Below are 22715 nucleotides of genomic sequence, written 5' to 3'. Positions count from 1 at the left end.
CTCCAGAGACAACAACATTTATTATGCTTCCAAAATGTATACATTTAAATGCAACATACATTCTTGTGTAAACAGACACACATATATAAATGATAGATAAAAAGTCTTAAGTAACTTTGCAAATCAAATAATACCTCTATTTAAAGGAAAATGGGAAGTTGACACATTATATGTCCATGAGTTATATGTCCATATATATACAGATTTGTATTTACATTTCTATGAATGTATAAAGGAAAATTTATATTCAAGGTTATTCCATTTTTAATCACATTTGTTCCTTCACTATTTAACTTTACATGGTCCTGTGGAGTAATATAATAAATATTAAAAAAAAATCATGCAAAATAATTATAGAAAAATAATGAATACTATAGACAACAGAAGGACATGTCAACTTTACAAAAGTATTTCACACCAACTACCCCTTTACTTTATTAAACACGTTTAGTTTTGACAGATTTCCTGAAAACATATTTCTGGGCAAGCATGCATATGAGCAAGCCTGAGGACCTTTCATGTCGTTTGCTGCTGGTTTGTGTGGTAGTGATGGTAGAGTTAGTTGTGTAGCGTCATCCCTGGTCTGGCATTTGGATATGCAAAACCAGACAAATACGAAGAATCCTGAAAGAAATATAAAGTATACACCGATCAGCCACAACATTAAACCTTAATACTGTGTCCAACCATAACTGTACAGAGTGATTATATGAGCACTCGTAGACTTTGTCAGTTTGAACCATTATGGCCATTCTCTGTTGACCTCTCTCATCAACAATCATTTCTGTCCACAAAACTGCCGCTCACTGGATGATTTTTGGTTTTGGCACCATTCTGAGTAAACTCTAGAGACTGTTGTGTGTGAAAATGCCAGGAGATCAACAGTTACAGAAATACTCAAACCAGCCCGTCTGGCACCAACAATCATCGATGCGATTATCTAATCAGCCAATCATGTGGCAGCAGTGCTGTGTATAAAATTACTCAGATACAGGCCAGGAGCTTCAGTTAATATTCACATCAACCATCAGAATGGAGAAATATTTTTCTATCTCAGTAATTTGGACCGTGGCATGATTGTTGGTGCCAGATGGGCTGGTTTGAGTATTTCTGTAACTGTTGATCTCCTGGCATTTTCACACACACGACAGTCTTTAGCATTTACTCAGAATGGTGCCACCTATTTCAGTTATATCCAGGGGCGTAGCACCAAATTTTGGGCCCTGGGTGCAAACCATCTTGCTGGGCCCCCGTACCAAATATGTATGTATAGAAAACTGACTTCTAAGGGGCCCCCCCTGCCTCGGGCCCTGGGTACTCGGTACCCTTTACCCCCCCAGTCCGACGCCCCTGGTTATATCTGGGAGTTAATAAGGACAATGTCTGCATGCCATTTATTTAATTTAAATTAAAAAAATCCCTTACAGCATCTTTAAGTCTACCTTGGACAGATTAATGAACTCAATTGTAAAAAAAGGATCGCTGTGAAATGTAGATCAATGATAGGCTTATGTTCAATAATATGGAAATAAACCAAACAATAATAGATTGTCAGGCATGTGACTTAATATTCCATGTGACTAACTACTTTATATTTGCCATTTGGCAATATGGTTTAATGTTTATATGGTTTGGGAACTTAGTAATATGAGACCGTTGTAAAATGAGACCTATATATAAATTGTTCTATAAAATAACTGAATTTCCCAAATGCTTTACTAAGTACAGTATACAGTATATTAAACAGTATGTGTGATTTGCACAAGTGTTCTCTCACCAAGAAGTGAATTGAAGAGACAGAAGAGGTAAATGCCTGCTATGCTGACACTGCCATGGGAGAAGAACACCAGAACCCAGTTGATGCCCAGCAGACAGGTAATGCCAAGCATTGTGCAGATGTCTTTCTTCATGCTGTGTTTCTGTGTGTATGCTCGATGATTTGAACCCATTGAGAGCTTTCTAGGGCAAGAAAGCTAATTGTTGTCACGATCTTTATCTGCACATTAGATATATAACACCTATGAGCAGAAAAACTAAATAAATAAAACTATGAATTGTAATAATTGTAATGTTTAATGTGTTGGTTCATGTATTCTATGTCTTTTATTTTTAAAAGTTTAGTTCCTGTATCCCTATTATGATTCCTGTTTCCCTCCATGTTCATGTGTCTTGTTTTCATTGGTTTATTGTCTTGTTACTCATTATCAGTTCTAGTTTGTCATTAGTTTTATTTTATTTGTCTTGTTATCTTGTTTATAGTTCTGTCTGTCCATTGGTTGTCTTGTTACCCCCGTCTGTGTATTTAAGCCCTCATGTTTTCCATTGTCTCTTGTCAAGTATTGGATGTGTTTAGTGCAACAGAGTCAGTTTTATGCCAAGTCTGTGCCACGTTTATGTCAAGTCGTTTATGTTTTGGTTCTCTTTACATAATTTTCATCATTTGCCAGAACAACATTACAGAATACTTGACCGAATAATGAACCCAGCAGTTCGGCTTCTGCGCCTACGTCAGGGGAATTGTCCCCTGGAGGACTATGTGGAGGACTTTTGCGATCTAGACAGCCAGGTGGACTTTAATGAGGTTGCACTCAAGGACTGTTTCCGATTTGGACTTACTGAGCCAATCTTCATTTTGATGCCAGGTGGTAAGAGTACCCTCACCCTCGCTCAATATATCGACCTCGCCCTGCAGATCATTGTTTCCACATTCACTGTGGGGGAGGTGGATGCCAAGCCTGAGATTCACGTCACGGCCGCCGAGCCGGAAGCCTCATCTGTCCCAGAGAGTAGTGATCCTGCAATACTGGAGGCTACATTTTCAGGACCGCATTTCTAGGACCGCATTTCTAGGACCCTAGGTTTTTAGTGACAACACCACCTACTGAATTAGAGGACCAGTGACCGCATTTTCTATGGCAACATAGAAGATGGACAACAATCAGAGTGTGAGTACCAAATGTGAATATATTTTTATTTGTTTAACATTAAAAACAACTTTGATGCTGTGTGAGCAACAATTGCTCAACATGCAGCTCTTAGCAACCAAGTTGAATTGCAAGAAAGTATTTGGGTGTAATAAACCTTAAAAACTATAAGTAGTTAGTATTTGGTGGAAATACTGCCTTGGTTGCACTTTTTTCGGTCCTCCAAAGCTTGGGTCCTAGAAATGCGGACCTAGGATGGCAGTTCTCCAAATTTGGTAGGTGGCGCTGTCACAAAAACAGGGTCCTAGGACTGCGGTCCTGAAAATGCAGCCTCCGGTATTGCAGGAACATACTATTCGTCTGCGATGCCAACTTCGACCTCCTGGCGGAGGAGGAGGAGGAGGAGGAGGAGGAGGAGGAGAAAAAAACAACAACTTTTGTTTCCAAGTCTCACAGCTGGAGTGGTGGTGGTGTAATGGTCTAAACCACATAACTGGTAATCAGAAGGTCACTGGTTCGATCCCCACAGCCACAACCATTGTGTCCTTGAGCAAGGCACTTAACTCCAGGTTGCGCCGGGGGGGATTGTCCCTGTAATAAGTGATCTGTAAGTCGCTTTGGAAAAGTGTCTGCCAAATGCATAAATGTAAGTCTCTGCCCATGTACACAACCACGGAGGTCATTTCCGAGTCTGCACATGTTCACGACCATGAAGGTAATCTCCCAGTCTCTGTCCATGCCCACGACAACAGAGGTCATTACCGAGACTCAGTCCATGCCCCAGACTGCTCCATGACAAGCTTCAGTCTGCTCCATGCCATGTCTCAGCCGAACCTCAGTCTGCTCCATGTTTATGTTTTGGTTTATACTCAGGTTTGCATTACTGCATTTTGTAAATAAACTGCACTTGAGTTCTCTTTACATCATCATCATTTGCCAGCACCAGCACAAAGTTACACTGATAAAATTAATTTTAAATATGCATGGTTTAAACACAAATATTTTTTATGAAACATTAACTTCTGACTTCTCATGAAATAACTATTTTCAATTCAAATGATTTGATACTGATCAAATGCAAATTGTAAAACGAAACATTTGAATTAATTTGCATCAATGGTTCCATCCTATAGGTCACAATAGCTCTTAATAAGATTATCAAATGTGGCTTCAAAATGTCTTTTAAAAGCGTTTTTGGGAATTACATTAAATAAAAACTGGGACTTAAATATATGTTCTATCTAGTATTTAAAGGACAGAGACTACATGTATATAACTGCATATATAAATGATAGCTTACATATGGAGGAAGCATTCACATCTGTGGAAGTCAGAGTCACACTGTCATATGCTTTTCTGTCAATGCTGAGTATCAGTACATTGACCACAGCAGGGAAAACTGAGGAAGATATGACCATACTAAGAATTTGTGATTTTAAAAATTCAACAATTAAATAATATGCTTCTCATTGAGAGCAAGCACAGTAAATGACATATAAATGGTGCTTACAGGAAAAAACAAAGATCCATTGAAAGAAACTAATAAAATAAGTATTTTTGCTCTCAAAGAACTCACCCCATCCCACAAGACTTGGTTTAAGTAGGTATCTCTTGATGTAGATGTTGAAGACGCACGTGCACACGAAGCAGGTACAGGTGAACACCCTCGATGGCTGTCCAGGTGAAGGTGGCCAAGATATAGTGAAGCAGAATTGCAATGCACACACATGATTCATAGGAAGATAATCTTTCAACTAAGTCATTCAGAAGAAAGTGCACATTCAGCAGAATGAGGGCCAAAGCAAGACTGATGTGCACCTCCTGAGACTTTTCAGAAAAATCATGTCTGAGGGAAGAAAAGAGGAGAAACACTAATAAACACTCTAATAAACAGGGCTTGTTGACATTAAACAATATTTTATTTAAATTTATAAGGCAGATGTTTGTGGACTGACATTTGTAGATTGAGGTTTTATATGTATAAGTAATTTTGAGAAGTCAAGTCGTCAATAAGACCCCTGTATATATGTGTATATATGAGTATATATGTATATGTTATTAGGTTGATGGACTAGTTTTGGCCACTAGAGGCCCTCATTGCATTTCATTTCAGTTTCCCGACTTTGTATCATGTGTTATTGTTTTCACCTGTGCCTCATATTTCTGTGAGTGTATTTAAGTTGCTCTATTTCTCTTGTTTTATGCACAGTATTTGATATGTTCAGACCAACATCTCAGGTCTTTTTTTTTTATTTTTTACATTTTTTATTTTTTTTAATTTTTTTTTTGAAGACACTCGTTTACCTTTTTGACTTTTCGCATTGACCTTTTGGAACATTTGGGATTCTGTTCTGTTGGTATCTTTTTTTTCCCTATTGACTCTTTGGGACATTTTTGGAGTTTTCAGTTTGGAATAACTTTATGGATTGTTTTACCTTCTGAACTAATTAAAAGACATTTAGTGTATTCCCTGACTGTGCTCTCATTTCTGCAACTGGGTCCATTTTCCCCGAGCTCCGTTCCCTTGACCTTGCGTCACCACCGAGTTCCTGACATACGTGTATGTATGCACGTGCGTGTGTACATGTGTGTGTGTGTGTGTGTACATGTGTGTATGTGTGTGTGTGTATATACATGATTCTATAACGTTAATATGTTGTTTGCAAAAAATAAATAAAACAAAATAATAATAATTATACTGTCAAGTGTACTGAAGCCAAAATTAATAATTAAAATATACATTTTTTATTAAAATCTATTTGTCATTATAAAATAGAATGAAACTGTAATAATGTCAAATTAAGTGAATGCTTATATACAAATATTGCTTACACATTTTTCTCTGAATTTATCTGTGGAGCCCTTTGCACTTTTATATAAACCTTAATCTACAAATGTTATAGTGATCTTATTCCAAATCTCATTTAAAAAATGAAATGGCACCGATATCATTTACACTGCCTTTTTAGCGACAGAAATCTGATGTTTCTGACACTGGATGATTTACAGTTAGCACAAATATATCTGAAGCAGTTGTTTCTGAATATTTGTTTTTAAATATTGCTTTTAATTAAGAGTTTTAAAACTCTGACAATGCAGTTATATTTACCAGCCACCAGAAAGTGCCAGAGACTTTAAATCATTCATCATTGTCCATGTGCAAGCTTCCGTGTTCCTGTTTATAGTTGCACTCAGTAATTTGATCCCCATTACAAAGATTAACTTCTAAAGACATTAATTAAAATTTTGCAATATATGTAGGATATCATAAGAACTCACATTAAAATGAAGACTCCAGTCATATCAGTAACCTTATAAAAGCTGTTTTATTCCACATGGAGCGGGTCGCACATGGGGGCTGCCATGTTAGAATCACATGACCAGCCGAACACTACTCGCTTAATCTCAGTAACCGTCCTGTTATTTGACACTTTCACTCATTGATTAAAGTCATCATGGCTGACTGTGAATCCTACATTTCTACAATGACATCTGAATCTGAAAACTATTGATTTTAAATGATGCTTCATCCAAGCCTCTAGGTGTCAGTGTAAGTCCAAGATGACACAAAGAAAAAAGTTACTGAGTGCACCTTTAAATTTGTCACTTGTTTGCTAGAACAATTCTTTAAATAAAACATTTACATTTTTTATTTAAATAATCGTTTCCAGCTCGATCAGCTTGTTAGCTGTTAAGAAATTAGAATCAGAACTAGCGATAATCCATTCACAAATAAACCACCCTTTTATAGTAAGTTCTGTTCAATTAACTTTTCGAAATGGGTTAGCAATACGCTCTGAATCAGTTCACGATTCAGTTCAAATCATTCAGAAATCTCATTCATGCACTGAATCATTTGGAGCAGTTTCTCAATAAAACTGTAACATGATAGTTAAAACACAGTGAACAAACAACGCTGGATAAAATGTAATAATTATAAATGCTTTTATTTATTTATAGTATTTTATAAATATTTTCTAACACAAGACAATACCCTGACAGACCTTAAAGGGACAGTTCATCATTTACTCACCCTCATGCCATCCCAAACGTGCATGACTTTCTTTCTTCTGCTGAACACTAAAGATTTTTAGAAGAATATCTCAACTCTGTAGATGCATACAATACCAGTTAAAAGGGTGCAAAACTTTAAAGTTTAAAATAGCACACAAAGGCAGCATAAAAATAATCCAATCGACTCCAGTGGTTTAATCCATGTCTTTAGAAGTGATATGATAGGTGTGGGTAAACCGATATTTAAATAATTTTTACTGAAAATTGTCCTCCCTGCACAGAAGAGGGCGAGATGCATTAAGAATGGGAATTGCCAAAAATAAAAGAACTTGGAAGAGAAGAGCACTTAGGAGAGTTGTTTGAAAATAGAGATTTTTAGTAAAAAAAAAAAGGGTCTTAAATATTGATCTTTCCCTTTCTGTCACTCACTCGACATTGTAGATGTAGTTACACTAGGGGTCGCACATGGGAGCCCCAATAACCTCTGATCTTTAAGAAAAGGCCAATGGGAATTGACGAGTGGAATTTGCATGCCGTCTCCCGAACATACGGGTATAAAAGGAGCTGGCTTGCAACCACTCATTCAGATTTTTTGTTCGGAGCCGAGTGGTGTCGAGCGCCGAGTTCCACTACCATTCCAGTCAGCTCATTGAGAAGCGTATGCTGTTGGATATACAGCGCATTTCAGCGGCTTTCTCCCCCTCTGCGCGATTGATGCAGTGGAACATGTTAATGTGATGAAGTACTGTACAACCATTGCTATCCTGACCTATTGTGGTGTTACTGATTTCATACATCCACTAGCTTTGGGACCATTTGGTTGAAATTAATTGCAAAAAGTTCAGTTCATTTTGCTATCTAATGCAAAGACATTAATTCATGTTTAAATGTGTCATAAGAGTCCACAATATTGTCATGTCATATTTAGAAGTTACAATAGGTTGACAGATAGACATACATGGTACCTACATGGCAACTACTTTGTAAAAATATCCTTATGGTGCTTGGTGGCATATTACTCATCCTTTAAAGAAAACTTTACATTTGAAATGCAAATGACAAGTCTAAAGATACATAAAACTTTTAAGATGACACACATACCGCTATCAGCATCTGTTTAAGTTCTACATGTGTCTGTACAATGTAAGTAACTTCTTGTTGATTTCAGGAAAGAGGAAGAAACACAACAACAACTTTTCTGACACATTTGAATAAATGAAGTCAGTGGATGAGAAGACTAATCCTTAATTTGACTTTCTAACAAAACTTTGCATTCTAAGATAACTTTAGAAAAAATTTATATAAATATATGAATGTAAAACATAATTTTATATACTGACATGAATGAATCTTATGGAGCTGATTGTTCTCCTGGTATGCAAACATTTTCAAAAATGTTCATACTAAATGTAACAGTTGACTCAGTGCATATGGCACAGGTCTGCTGCCTACACCAAATAGCTACGACGACTTCTCACTTTACTGTAGCCTACAGGGTGCCCACTTCCTTTCTTTTTCTAATTGCTCTGCAAATTTTGATACTTTATAAAGGCTAAGCAGAATTATAAATAATTTTATCATCTCTACTTTTCTGGTAATTTATCATACCAGTTAACACACTCTGTACATCAGGGGTCACTATTATTAAAAACGAACAATATTTAAAAAAAAAATTATTATTAAAAATGTCACTGTTTTATTCTATTACATTAATACTTTAAAGCTACTCAAGTTATTCAGCCAAAAGTAGTGAGTGGTTTTGTCGTTTCCTTGTTATTTTTGTTTGATTAATAGACTTTACATGATATAGCCTACTAGACTAGCTCAGTTTGGTTATATATACGCTTCAAGTCAGGGCTGGACTGGTAATCTGGCATACCGGGCATTGTCCCGGTGGGCCGGCGCACTTATGGTCCGATCAGGGGCTTAATGGCCATTGGGAGAACTGAGTGGGCCGGTGGTTCATCTGCGAAACATGACGAATGGGCCATGATAAGCAACAATGATCCACCGCGTTATGCAGAATGGACCACAAAACGGTGGCGCGATATGCAGTATATGACCCCCCCCCTCCCCCCTCCCAGGGTAAATTTCTCTTCCCAGTCCAGCCCTGCTTCAAGTCCAACATTTTGATGCAAATACACTTTTTTAAATTCACTTTAGACATAAACAACTGCGTTTACATTAAATCCTCACCAAGACGGCGGAAGCGCAATAGCGCTCAAACATTAGCTTGCGGCCACCTGTCAATCAAACAGCACGCAGCTACAGATGTCAGAAAATAAAAAGTCAATCTTTTATATTTCATCTAGATCAACCATCCAGTGATGATCTTGCTATCGTGATTGATGTAATGAACATCCCTGTTCTAGATGTAGATCATAGGCTAAATATAGAAAACTACTCAGTTTCTAAGTTTGATTGAGGACATCTCTTTTTTTCCCGAAAAACATCTAGATCGTTTTATCGCCCAGCCCTATTAATAACGTTGCATTAATCTCTCACAGGAGCCCAATAATCTCAGTGATAGTTAAATTACAGGCTACATTATAGACACAGAATCTAGTAAGAAGAAATATGAAATCTACCTCGATATGGTTCTTCAAATTAGAGGCAGGATTAATGCTGATATCTGGCTTGAGCAAGTTAAACTCACATGACACAATCATGCAATTGGCCTTTTTCACTGCGAAAAGCCCTTTCAGCTGTTGAACTGTGCTTGAGGCATTCTCCAGATCCATAACAGATGGCGCCAGATCTACAGCTGCCCATCAAGTTTTTTTCATGTGATTTGATTTGACGGGAGTCACGAGACTCTCGTAGCCAATCACGTTGACGGATACAAATAAAATCAGGACAGGGAAGTAGCGAACACAGACGATGGGAAAATATCGCAGTTAAAGTACAGTTATAGCATTTAAAATGTACTCAAGTAAAAGTACAAGTACACAATTTTAAAACTATTTGCAATTCGTTACTTTACACCCCTGGAAATGTCACCTGAGTTTTAATAGTAAAGGCTTTAGTTGGCAGTAATTTATTGTACTATTTTAAGACAATGAAGAAGGGCAAGCAGTAGTCAGTGAAGTTTTACTCACTGTTTAAACTGGTAAAGGTTTTGCAGAGATAAAGTGAGTTGTATTCGGCTGGCCATGTGACCATGACGCAGTCAAGCTCTATGTAAAATAAAACAGTCTTTATTAGAATACTGATATGATAGGAGTAAATGTTCATATATTTAATTAAAAATAAAAATATTTTTTTAGTACTATTAATTTCTTTAGGGATTTATGCTTTGTGGAAAAGGGACACAAGCTTAATGGGAAAATATTGTGCACCTTTAAGAAAATAAAGCACAAATGAAGACAAAAACTTAAGAGGCTTAACTGGGATTTTAATATTGTTACAAATATCCCCACTCTGCGTGTTAATTACATTTATATTTATGCATTTGGCAGACACTTTTATCCAAAGTGACTTACAGTGCACTTATTACAGGGACAATCCCCCCGGAGCAACCTGGAGTTAAGTGCCTTGCTTAAGGACACAATGGTGGTGGCTGTGGGGATCAAACCAGCAACCTCCTGATTACCAGCTCAGCGCTTTTGCCCACTACGCCACCACCACTCCGTGGTAAGGAATAATCAGTCAGTCATCTGTGCATCAGTGACAATATTACACATAACCCCTATCATTTATGTTTTCATAGTTATACAGTAAGTAGCATTACATAGAATTGTCTAAAAATTGTGGCCAAATTGAGGAACGTCCACAATGACGGCAATCTGCAGAGGAAAAGCGTCAGGAAGTCATTCAGTTTTAAATAAAGTTGACCTTGCCTCAGAGAACACTGCAGATCTCTTGGTATCATTTACATACACTACATTAATATTCTAAATTGAATTTATTGTATTACAGAGGGGATAAAAAACAAAATCATCAAATAAAACTCAAGCATTTTAAACGTATAGATTTATTGTAAAATATAATGGCATGCCATTAAATGAACAACAGTGCATTCACAATTCTGTATATACAAATCATTTACAAATAGATTTTCTTAAACTATTTATTTTTTTATTATATTTTATTTTAGGCAGAGGCTACTATTTGCACCAAGTGCAAATAGTGATAGATACTCCTTGCACCCTGTGACGAGAAGGAGGGTGTGGCCGGGTAGAGAGGATTCACGCCTGGCGCTGAGATGCCTAATTAGCGTGAGAGAGAGCGAAAGAGAGAGAGAGAGAGACGCACTCGTGCAAGCACGCAGCAGTAGTTTCAGAAGTTTCAGTTCAGTGTTTTACGTTGAATTAAAGTCTTTTTGATTGTTAGTCCGGTTCCTGCTTTTCCCAATGAACAAGAAGCTTGTCTGCCACATACCCCTAATTATAAATATATATAAAAATAGCCTACTAACATACAGTATAGGAGCATTGCTGCACCGTTTCTATTGTGTTACAGACACTCTACACCAACCCCTAAACCTAACACTAACTATCCCTTACAAAAATTAACCATGATTTTACTCCAGTAACCATAGTTCCCCGTCTGTCGCTCACTTCGACGTTGTGTCGAAGAAGCGACACTAGGGGTCTCTCTTGAGATCCTTTTGAATCTCTGATCTATGAGGAACTACACAGGGGCGGAAGGGCATCTTTATAAAGATGCGTCCTGAAAAGGACGTTCAACGCCGCTGTGAATTGCTCTTTTAGAGAAAATCCTCTTTTAATGAAAATGTTTCTTTTACTGCACTGTCGAAGTGCCCAGGGGCAAAGCTGCACTGCCGTGCAGAGAAGGAGAACGCCTCTGATATGCACCATAGATCCAACAGCAATCGCACCCAGAGATGGGAGGAACAGCGTGTGACTCGCAGCTCGCTGCATACTCAACCAGTCGGCTCCAAAGAAATTTCGGAATGGAACAGATGCATTTCCCTCCCTTTATACCTGTATGTCCGGGGGCGGGACATGCAAATTCTGTCTGCCAATTTCAAATTGGCCTTTTCTCATAGATCAGAGATGCAAAAGGCTCTCAAGAGAGACCCCTAGTGTCATAGTAACCACAAAATTAAACAAGGTAATTATATTAACACCATATTACTATAATAAAACAATGGTTCATTTTAACTGGATCAAACCTTGCGACATGTCATTTTGTAAATTGTGTTTGAGGTTTATGATCTTTTTTATTTTTGACAGAGGTGGAGGTGTCCACTGTGGATAGAGACTCAGTACAAGTTACTTGTTGTTTGTCTGGTCTCGCTGTCCGGCATATCCACAAAAACATAGAAAAGCCTGCGATCAGACAGAGCAACATTTAAGATGATGTATAAAGCTCAATCCAGCATGACCCTTTGAGGTCTCAATTCCAAATTGCATTGCTACCATTTCCTACCTTGCATTGTGTTTAAGATGCAGAAGAGGTAAAGTATTGTGTAGTTGGTGTATCCAGTGCTGAAGAAGACCAAACCCCATGATGTACCCAGCAGACACATGAGGCCCAGCACTGTGCTGGCATCTTTGCAAACTGCTCTCTTCTTTTGCTTGTTGTCCAAGTGCTTTAGCTTTAGGATCTCTCTTGACACAGTGACTAGGATTAGTGAGTTGAACAGAAACACAAGGCTGAAGTAGCAAAGATTCACTCCATAGAGGACAAGAGGCTCTGTGATCCAGCAACTGTAATGTACAATATAAAACATAATGAAAGTTACAAGGCCTATAGTGCAGATATTCAGTTAAAGCTTTGCTGTGAAATCTTCACTTCATGTCAGGAATTTTACATTGTGCTCAGGTTGGTTCACAAATACATGGGAATCCTTACTTGTGAAACATGAGAAACATGAATGGGATAGTTCACCAAAAATTTAAATTCTTTCATCTTTCATCATTTACTGCCATACTGAAGTGTATGACTTTCTTTCTTCTGCTGAACACAAAGATTTTTTTAATAATCAGGGCTCTATTTTCGTGAGTGCGCAATGTGCTGCAACTGTGCAATGTCTTATCCAATATTCATGAGAGAACAAAAGCTGCATTCACACTGCCAGCTACTTCGTTGCTGCATGTCGCCAGTTCACATCACTGTTTCGTTACAATGACTACTATTATTAAAATATTAGGATCACGTGAGCTCTACCATCTTCTCTCATATTGGCTGTCGCTCCCGAAAGTCGCTCTTCATTTGCATAAAATTAAACATTTCTCAACTTTGTTGCTTCGCTGGACAAGCCCACATCCGGTCGCCAGCGGTCGCCGTCGCTTGTGTTGCCGGAAGTCGCCAGCTCTCATTGAAAATGAATGGGATGAGGTGGATTTGTAGCTGTGTGTCGCTGGCTGTGTGAACGCAGCTTAATTCTAAGCGCAATTTTCATGCCAGCGCAAATGTGGGAGTGTTTGTGCTACTGTGGGTGCATTGTATGTAAATGATGTGGCGCAAAGCACAATTTGCTACTTTCTTAAGAATTTGGTCGTTGCGACTGATTGGTGTTTCAATCCACCTTTAAAATCACTGCAAAATCCAAATTCAGTTCCTGCATTTGCAATTTGGAGATCCCACCAGCAGGAGGTAACTTCAATTTTATGAGATTTGTTTTAGGTTATTGTTTATTTTTTTCAATTATTAACATTATTTTTATGTTTAAGTCACTGCAAAAGGGTTATTGTTTATTTTTTTCAATTATTAACATTATTTTTATGTTTAAGTCACTGCAAAAGGGGCCAGTGGAAGGAGTAAAATGTTTGGATTTAGGATGATTTTTTTTCACCACCATTATTTTGATTATAATTTGAATTTAGAAATATTTTTGGTTTTATATTTTAGTTTTTTAATAAATTAAAAACTAAAATTAATTAATACATTTTTCAAAATCGACCTGCAGAAGAGAAGTGCCAATACAATGTTTTTTTTTGGGGGGGGGGGTTGGGTAGCTCAGCAAGTAAAGACGCTGACTACCACACCTGGAGTCACAAGTTTGAATCCAGGGAATCCAAGACTGACTCCAGTCAGGCTTTCTAATCAACCAATTGGCCCGATTGCTTGGGTGGGTAGAGTCACATTGGGTTAACCTCCTCGTGGCCGCTATAATGTGGTTCTCGCTCTCAGTGGGGCGCTTGGTGAGTTGTGCATGAATGCAGTGGAGAATAGCGTGACGCCTCCACACATGCAATGGCTCCGCAGCTCAACAAGTCATGTGATAAGATGTGTGGATTGACGGTCTCAGATGCGGAGGCAACTTAGAGTCACTACGCCACCACGAGGACTTAGAAAGCATTGGGAATTGGGCATGCCAAATTGGGGAGAAAAGGGGAGAAACCACCCCCTCCCCAATTTGGCATGCCAAATTCACTGGATTCTCCCCAATTCTTGGATTCCCTGGATTCAAACGTGCGACTCCAGGTGTGGTAGTCAGCGGCTTTACTTGCTGAGCTACCCAGGCCCCGGATATAAGCCATGTTAAGACTAGCCATGATTTGTGTGTCAGTAGATGGAAATTATTAATAATTCTTCCATTCCCACTAATTTAATGGAACTACATTTCCATGCATATAAAAGGAACGTGTCCCATTTAACAATGACTCACAAAATAACGTAAATCCATATTTGTATTCCAATTATGGACTGTATAATAGGACGGAGATGGTGTGAGAGAAAAACCTCCACTGACTCCACTGAACTATTGTTCTGTTTCTCACCCACACTTTTCATATCACTTCTGAAGACATGGATTTAACCACTGGAGTCTTATGGATTTATGTTATGCTTAAAAATCTTAGTTTGTGTTCAGCAGAAGAAAGACAGTCATGAACATCTGGGATTGCATGCGAGAATTTGCTGTTCCTTTAACGTAGACATTTCAAGAAGTGGAAAATATATATGATATAGTATCTGAGTTAATGTTATTCTTTACAACCTCAGATTTCTGAGACGCGTACAATCTGAGACCGCAAACGGAGTTGAGACTGCGGACATTTAATTTGAAAACACACTGTGTGCATTTTCAATCATAAGGTTAAAACATTAGTAATATTGGGTTCAGTTCACAGACATAAGTTCATAATTTAGTAGTAATTTCGGATGTTTATTTAAAATATCGCTTGGTTCTTGTGCTTCTTGGATAATCAGTCTAACAAATATTTTTCTATAATTCGATGAATTCGTCTTTTGTTTGGAGGTCATTATTCATGCCTTTCCACGTAAAGCATTCGGCTTTGGGTACATCACCAGAATAGACACAAAAATGTACGAAAAAAAAAAAAAAGTATTCCATTTGCTGGTTTTAACCACTAAAATCAGTGGTTAAAACGCATTTTTGTTTTTTTTTCCTTGAACCGTTTTAGTCTCTGCATTAGAATGTCTAAATTGGTCACAAGACACGCAAGAGTCAATGGCATTTGACCTATAACAGCAACGTTTTGGTAGTGCATGCAAAAACTCGGGCCAGTGAAGTTTTGTCATAAGATTGTGTTGATCCATGAGACTGTTTTGGGCTGGCAAAGAATGTGCTGAGTTTGAATTAAATGATCTGTTTCAAGTGCTTATTAATAATTTGACAACTTACAATTTTGTTGTATTGGTGTCTAATAATTTAACTTCTTTTTTGCCATAAAAAGGATGACTAACATGAACTGTTAGCAGACCTCCAACTAGAAGAGCAGGGACTCCTGTCAAGAGGACAAAATGACAATTAGCATACTTTTAACTGATCACTTCTATTTTACTGATTGCATTTTTATGTATCTAATATCACATGATCCAATCTGCATTCGGTTTCTAAAAAACAGATCTCTCACCCACTTTAGGTCAACGTGAAATCAGAAATAATCCTGTGTACTTTAATAAATGTCCCTGGTCTTCTTGTGCATGATTCATTGGTTATGTGTTATTTTATTGTAAAATAAAAAATGCCTTCAAAATCAAAATTGTGTTGCAAATGCCATTTCATGTTGGCTTTAATGCTTCCTGTGTTTCTGTTAGACTTTGTCTAAAGTATCTTTATATGTTGTTGTATATTTGATCTTCTGGCTCACCCCATCCGATCAGGGACAGCTTGACAATGTAGCGTTTGATGTAAATGTTGAACACTCTGGCCAGAAGAAGGTAGAGATGCAACGCTTCAATGGCCATCCAGGTGAAGCAGCACAGCAGACTGTAGTGTATCACCACAGCAACAAACACACACACCCCATTTGTCAGTGTGACTGCCCACTCGCTGAGCATGAAGCTGATGTTGAGGAGCAACAGAGCGCCACTCAGAGACACATGGATGCTGCTCGACACTTCTGTCCTTGCATTACTGTGAAACACACACAATCAACACACTTTGCACGAATAATTTTTGCATGGATAGAGGGGTCTTTAAGTCTGAGATCACATTGAAAAGCATTGCATTTAAGCATTCTCAATTAATGCTGGATAACATGGATCATCAGGTTTCGCACAAACTTCTGAAGTCAATGTCAAAAGTGTGCATGCTGTCATTCAACTTTCACTCAAATTGTTAATTTGATCATATAATGTTTCCTATAAACTTGGAGAAAAAATAGAAGCATTTGACATGTGGTCACAGATTTTGAACCCCACTGTATATGCATCTTTGGCTTTAAAGATAGAAAATTAAATTATATATTAATATGAATCACAGCACAGATTATTACACATTTATTTGAAAGCAGAATAAAACGACACCTGTTGACAATATAGGACAAGATGGCACAAGCAGAAAAGAATGCAGACAGACTGCTGCCTACGTAGCTGATGTATGACAAGATTTCCCAGTTGATTTTGTCAACGTCCTTCACTTCAATCTATTCAGGGTGAATGAGGGAGAAAGAGAAGTGGGGAGAGGTGAAATTCAAAATTATTATTATTTGAATTAAAAATTCAAATTTAAATCACAGAATCTTTATCAATGAATATTTTCAACAGTTACAAAATCATTTTCCCCTTTTGTTAACATCATTTTTTAAATATACTAACTATCCTGGTTTGTCTTATTGAGATAAATCACTTATCCGAGATTCCTATAATCCAGCTAAAATAAAAAATATCAAGAGAACTATAAGATCATGCTCACATACTCAGATTCCCAGCATAAATAAATAGTAAATTCCAGTGTTACTGTCTTAATTTAGATTGTTTTACTGATTTTATTAATTTGTGGCACTTTTAGATTTTTGTCATGTAGTGATTATTCAAATCTAATTGTATTACTTAATGATGGCCGATTGCCTCTATTGTTTCTGTGCTAAGTACTGAAACACATGTGTGTCTTGTTTACAAGTTGAAGTCTTATTGGTGGAGGCTTCTAATGTTACTGAGCACTTTATTATGAACCCTGAAAACCTACTTATCCATGCAATCATCTAATCAGCCAATCCTGTGGCAGCAGTGCTGTATATAAAAGCAAGCAGACATGGGTCAGGAGCTTCAGTTAATGTTCACTTCAACCATCAAAATGGGAAAAAATGTGATCTCAGTTATTTTGACCTTGGCATGATTGTTGGAACCAGATGGGCTGGTTTGAGTACTTCTGTAACTGCTGATCTTCTGGGATTTACTTAGAATGGTGCCAAAAACAAATAGGAATATCTGCGGACTGAAATGCCTCGTTGATGAGAGAGGTCAACAGAGAATGGCCAGACTGGTTCGAGCAGACAGAAAGTCTATGGTAACTCAGATAACCACTCTGTACAATTGTAGTGAGCTGAATAACATCTCAGAATGCACAACATGTCGAACATTTAGGGGGATGGGCAACAACAGTAGAAGACCACATCGGACACATTATTAGGACCATAGTGTTCCTAATAAAGCACTCAAAGTGTCTACAGGCTATTCATCTCTAGATGCACCTGATATCACCTTTAGGACTAGGTTGCATAAACTACAGCAGTGAGGATGACTTATAAAGTAATGATAAAATTACAAATTATGATCAAGTTTACTGAATATATAAAATCAAGTGTATTTAAAAAATAAAAAGCTAATTTAACAAGTCAGCTGCATACTTGGTTTGAGAAAACTTTCCTTCTCAACCTAACGCAAACAAAGTTTTGAGTGAGCACTTCTTACTTTTTACAGTGTAACTTCTAATTTTTTAAAGGAATAGTTAACCCAAAATTGTCAAATCTCTCATCATTTCATGCCATCCCAAACTCGTATGACTTTCTTTCTTCAGTGGAACACAAAATGAGATATTTTTGAAGAATGCATGATGTGTTTTTTCCCATACAATGTGCAAACATCATACATGAGACAAGCTCATGAACACACTTCCTCACTCCTGATGCATGCGCAGAGAGCTGTACACAAACCAAAATAAGGAAGTCATCATCGAAAGTCATCATCCCTATGCCATACTCACTACAAAGAACAGAGCTCTTTATGTGGGCACTCTGAAGGTAGCATGGCATTACAGTTTGAATGTATCCTTCAATAAAAGTCTTGTGAAAAGGCCCTTTGTGGAAACATTTACTTTCTTATTTTTGTTTGGATGACCCTTTGAGTGGAATCCCCTTCAGCGCCCAACAAGTGCACAAAAATAGTTTGGAATACGGACCAGTTTTGCAATGTTTACGGTTTTCACCTCCAATTTTGTCCTATTTTGAAAATGCAGATGCGAGTTAAAGGGATTTTTTAAAAAGGTTGATAATGAACACTAGAAAATAAAAATGTGGAGGCTCATGCTATTCACCACGGAGAGCGAGAACCACTTCATAGGGACCACAAGGAAGGTAACCCATGTGACTCTCACCCTATAGCAACCTGGCCAATTGGTTGCTTTGGAAGCCTGGCTGGAGTCACTCAGCACACCCTGGATTCAAACTCACGATTCCAGTGGTGGTAGTCAGTGTCTTTGCTTGCTGATCTACCCAGGCCCCCAAAATGCAACATTTTTGTTATTCACACATCATTATTGAAGTATACTGCAATTATACTGAGACTGAGTACCTGGCAACCGCATGCAGCATCAAATAATCACCTCCTGCACTGTGTTTAATTTAGGCCAGAGATGTCAAGAGTTATAGTGAACAAGGACTTCAATTTTGAGCTGTTTCTCAACCAAAGTGATCATATTTCTTCAGAAGACATGCATTAAACCTCTTGAGTCATTTTGATTACCTTTATGCTGCCCCTATGACCCCATTGACTTTGTATGCAGGAATGGATTATGACTTGCAAAGGCCCTTTGATTTACAATTATTTCCAAGTGCCCCCCCTCCACCCAAAAGTAGTTTGTTGTTCATGCCAACAAGGGGTTTCGAGTGGGGGGATCACCAAACTAGATAGCGCAACCTTAAAGCCCAGGGCCTCCCTGGGCAGTCAAGGGTAACCCTGGTAGTCAAGAGCTCCTGGTCACTGGCCCCATTGGCCCGGTCGGTAATCCGGTAATCCGTCCCTGATCGAATGGACAAAAATACCTCATACATTCTTCAAAATGTCTTTGTGTTCCACATAAGAGTTTGGCACGGCATCAGGGTGAGTAAATGATGAAAGAATCAACATGTTTTGGTGAACTTTCCAGCATTATGGGATGGCACTCTGGTGTCTGCATATTTATTCAACTGATAAGTTGCATAAACCTACTAGAACAACTCTACTTTAAAATAAAGTTGATCAAAATCAACCTTCTCCAGTGTTTGTTACCCACACAAACAATCAGTTTATACAAATCAACATGACAGAAAAACAATGCAATTAATTTAACTTAACAACATACAACGTAACATTAAACACCCTAGAAAATAATAGTAAAAATAAAAGATAACAGAACTACAGTATTTAAATAAAATATAATAAAATGTTTTTGTTAGCATTTCTAAGATGTTTTAAAGGGTACTTACCAGAAGCACAGCAAAGGCAGTCATATGGTCACACAAGCACTCCACTAAATTAACATTGGTCCGAATGGTGGTACACCCATCAGTTTTCCATGTGTAGTTTCCTGAGAGAAATCAAGCATGAAATCAAGCGTTTTCATCATGTTTTATAATAAGTATGTTTTTCAATTACTTACTACTGTATTTCCATACACATTAAGTACATTTCAATGAAACAATATCAAATGACTTATGTCCATAATGTACTTGTAAAGCTTTTTTAAGATTTTTAGTGCAGTGAAACTCCTACCTGTTACTCTTTCATCATAGAACTGACAGGAATAGTTGTAGTTTCCCTATGAATATTGACAAAAACTAAATTAATATTATTATCAGGACTTCTTTTGGAATCCAGAGAACATTTGCTTTGATGACATTTTTCCTCAAAGGAACACTTACAGTGTAGTTTGTGTAATTATTCACTGAGAAAAGTATTTTGAGTGGATTGGTCAAATTCACAATTTCATGCCCGGGAATTTCAATCCGTATGACGACTGAGGCAATACTCGAATTTCCCACTCCAAGCTGTGAAAGTGACAAGCACAGACGTATCATAAGACAACATGCCAATTTATAATACCTTAATGAGTGTCACGTTTACTCCAAATCTAATAAAGCACTTTACAGGACAGTAAAAAAGAAGAAAAAAAGGATAAGATTTAACTTTACTTTAAACTGCTCGTCAGATTCATAGGTGACTACACCAACTTTTTGAATATCCTTTGAGACCTTTTGAAAAGCCTCCTCTGGAATCCATATTTGTGCTGTCTGAGTAGAACTATTTACCTTAAAAGGCAAAACTAAATTAATAAAACTTCATCTACATTTTATTGTCATATATTTATTAATTTGCCAGCAGTTTTTTCCCTATGAATGTAAGAAGAATCTTACCTTTGGAGCAGTGATTGGCACAACACCCTTTGCCGTGTCGGTTAAATTGATCATAAACACGCTTATGGTAAAGTGTTCGAAAATGTAATCTTTGGATGGCAAAGAAAAGTCAGCTTTTATAACCTCATGTATGTGTTCCCTCTGACATCTACACAACAGTGACATAAACAGGGTTGAAATCAAGCCACAACAAGTATCAGACATTAGACAACGTAAAAAGGTTGGTATTTACATAGTGTCCTCGATCATTTGTTGCTTTGTAGCTTCATTCATGTTACATGGATTCTTTGTCGTTGGGTTCACTGCTTTTGTCCACTGCTTAGGCGAGTTATCGTGGATCTTTCGTAGGTATTCTCCAAATGAATCTAAAAGAAAGAGAATAAATTGCATGTATGCATTAATGCCTTGATTGCTATTTAGTTGTTATCTTTTTCTGTTTAGTTCTTCTGATTTTAACTTTTATTTGTTTTGTTTTTTATTCCTCCTCCCCCCACCCAATTTTTTATTTTATTTAAATTATGAAAATGCAATAATATAACATACAGTAGCTCATTGTTCCATAGCTAGCCCAAGATTACTGGAGACATAATACATGACAATAACATTAATACAACTTCTAAATTATTACAATATTTTATTATGCATCTACATTTTTTAATAACTGCATCACACCCAAAGGATATTTTTAAACTGGCATTCGGGATTTGACTACCGCCCCAAAGCAGTCTAAAAGTGAATAAGTGAGTGCATTTACCTTTGCACATTGCTGGACCACCCATGCCATGGATTATCATCAGAAGCAGGACATGTACTGTCATATCTTGAACTCTGTTAAACAAATGATTAATACAAGTTTTGGAGGTTAGAATATATACATGTAAAATACACAATACGATCTGACAGATCGAGAGGATTGCGAACACATCTTTCCGAAGTACCTATACTTGATTCACAACTGCACACAGTAGAACTTTTCCCGAATTGTGAGAGTGACCAACACAAACAAGAATTACCTTGATCAAGCAAATTTGATAACCACAATAAATGTATGTCATTTAGCAAATTATTTTTACCCAAAATAACTTACAAATGAGAATTAACAAAGAGAAGCAACTGATTCAAATGAGAACTTAATGGAAGTAGTGCTACCATACCAAATATCAGCAAGAACCACAGCAAAGTTACAGACGTTGAAACAACACTCATATATATACTATTCTGAACCTAGGTCTAATCTTTCATTTACCTCCTCATTTTTCAATTGATGATGGTTGAAGACAGTTCTGTGAGGTGAGTTTGTAATTCACACACTGAAAAATTTACATCAGCCAAATGTTATGGCTTCAGACACAACCCCACTGAGCTCATCATGGCAGGGAACAATAGCAAGCCTTGTCATCACATTCAATTAACATATGTTTTTTCCAGCCCATGTTTTTCCAAAACACACAATCCATCGGAGTGATCAGGGAAGCAAAGGAAAACGATGCTTGTTATTTGATTGACACATTTCTAATAAACATTTATTAGAAAAAAAAAACTTTTATTAGACTTTTAACTTTTATAATTTAACAAACCTAAGTGTAATAGACAAGCAAATATGAATATTTAAAATAGCTTTATTATTATTGAAAAAAGAAAGTGCATATAGGCATATACATACAACAGAGAACCCCTTGAAAATGTACTGATTCAATGCATGTCTTGCATTGTTTGGACAAACAGGTGGTACAAATTTACAGCAAACACATTTTTAAAAACATTTCAGGAAAATTATCAAAAAAATGATTTAATTCTCATACATTCATCACCATTCATATTAAGCTGGGACAGCAGAAAGTATTTAATTAGAAACTGCACAGTTAAACTTAAATCAAAATCCATAAACCAACCAAGGTATAGCTGTATGTTTTATTACTCAGAATGTTTTAATATATGCAAATTGTTCAACAGAATTTACAAATGGTGAACACATATTCAAGAATGCCATTGAAACAAAGACAAACCA

General features: G+C 37.2%; 1 protein-coding gene across 1 annotated transcript; it reads right to left on the bottom strand.

Moving 5' to 3' along the window:
* Positions 1 to 10330: 10330 nt before the first annotated feature.
* Positions 10331 to 22008, bottom strand: LOC127660428 (adhesion G-protein coupled receptor G5-like). Its single transcript, XM_052150644.1, has 13 exons — positions 21954 to 22008; positions 21462 to 21535; positions 20940 to 21072; positions 20708 to 20855; positions 20486 to 20602; positions 20216 to 20341; positions 20067 to 20112; positions 19781 to 19881; positions 16623 to 16741; positions 15965 to 16230; positions 15496 to 15598; positions 12333 to 12613; positions 10331 to 12232 (listed from the first exon to the last, which is right to left on the bottom strand). The coding sequence occupies exons 1-13, from the start codon at positions 21959 to 21961 to the stop codon at positions 12087 to 12089; spliced, it is 1668 nt and encodes a 555-aa protein (XP_052006604.1). The 5' UTR covers positions 21962 to 22008; the 3' UTR covers positions 10331 to 12086.
* Between the last annotated feature and the right edge of the window lie 707 nt (positions 22009 to 22715).

The sequence above is a fragment of the Xyrauchen texanus genome, chromosome 2, assembly GCF_025860055.1.
Source record: "Xyrauchen texanus isolate HMW12.3.18 chromosome 2, RBS_HiC_50CHRs, whole genome shotgun sequence".
Taxonomy (NCBI): Eukaryota; Metazoa; Chordata; class Actinopteri; order Cypriniformes; family Catostomidae; genus Xyrauchen; species Xyrauchen texanus.
This window is presented reverse-complemented; position numbering and strand designations above follow the sequence as displayed.

Coding starts and splice junctions, on each gene's coding strand:
- LOC127660428 (XM_052150644.1), bottom strand. Junction 20,603..20,707: donor TGCCAATCACTGCTCCAAAG/GTAAGATTCTTC, acceptor TTGCCTTTTAAG/GTAAATAGTTCTACTCAGAC. Junction 16,231..16,622: donor TTGTCCTATATTGTCAACAG/GTGTCGTTTTAT, acceptor TGTGTTTCACAG/TAATGCAAGGACAGAAGTGT.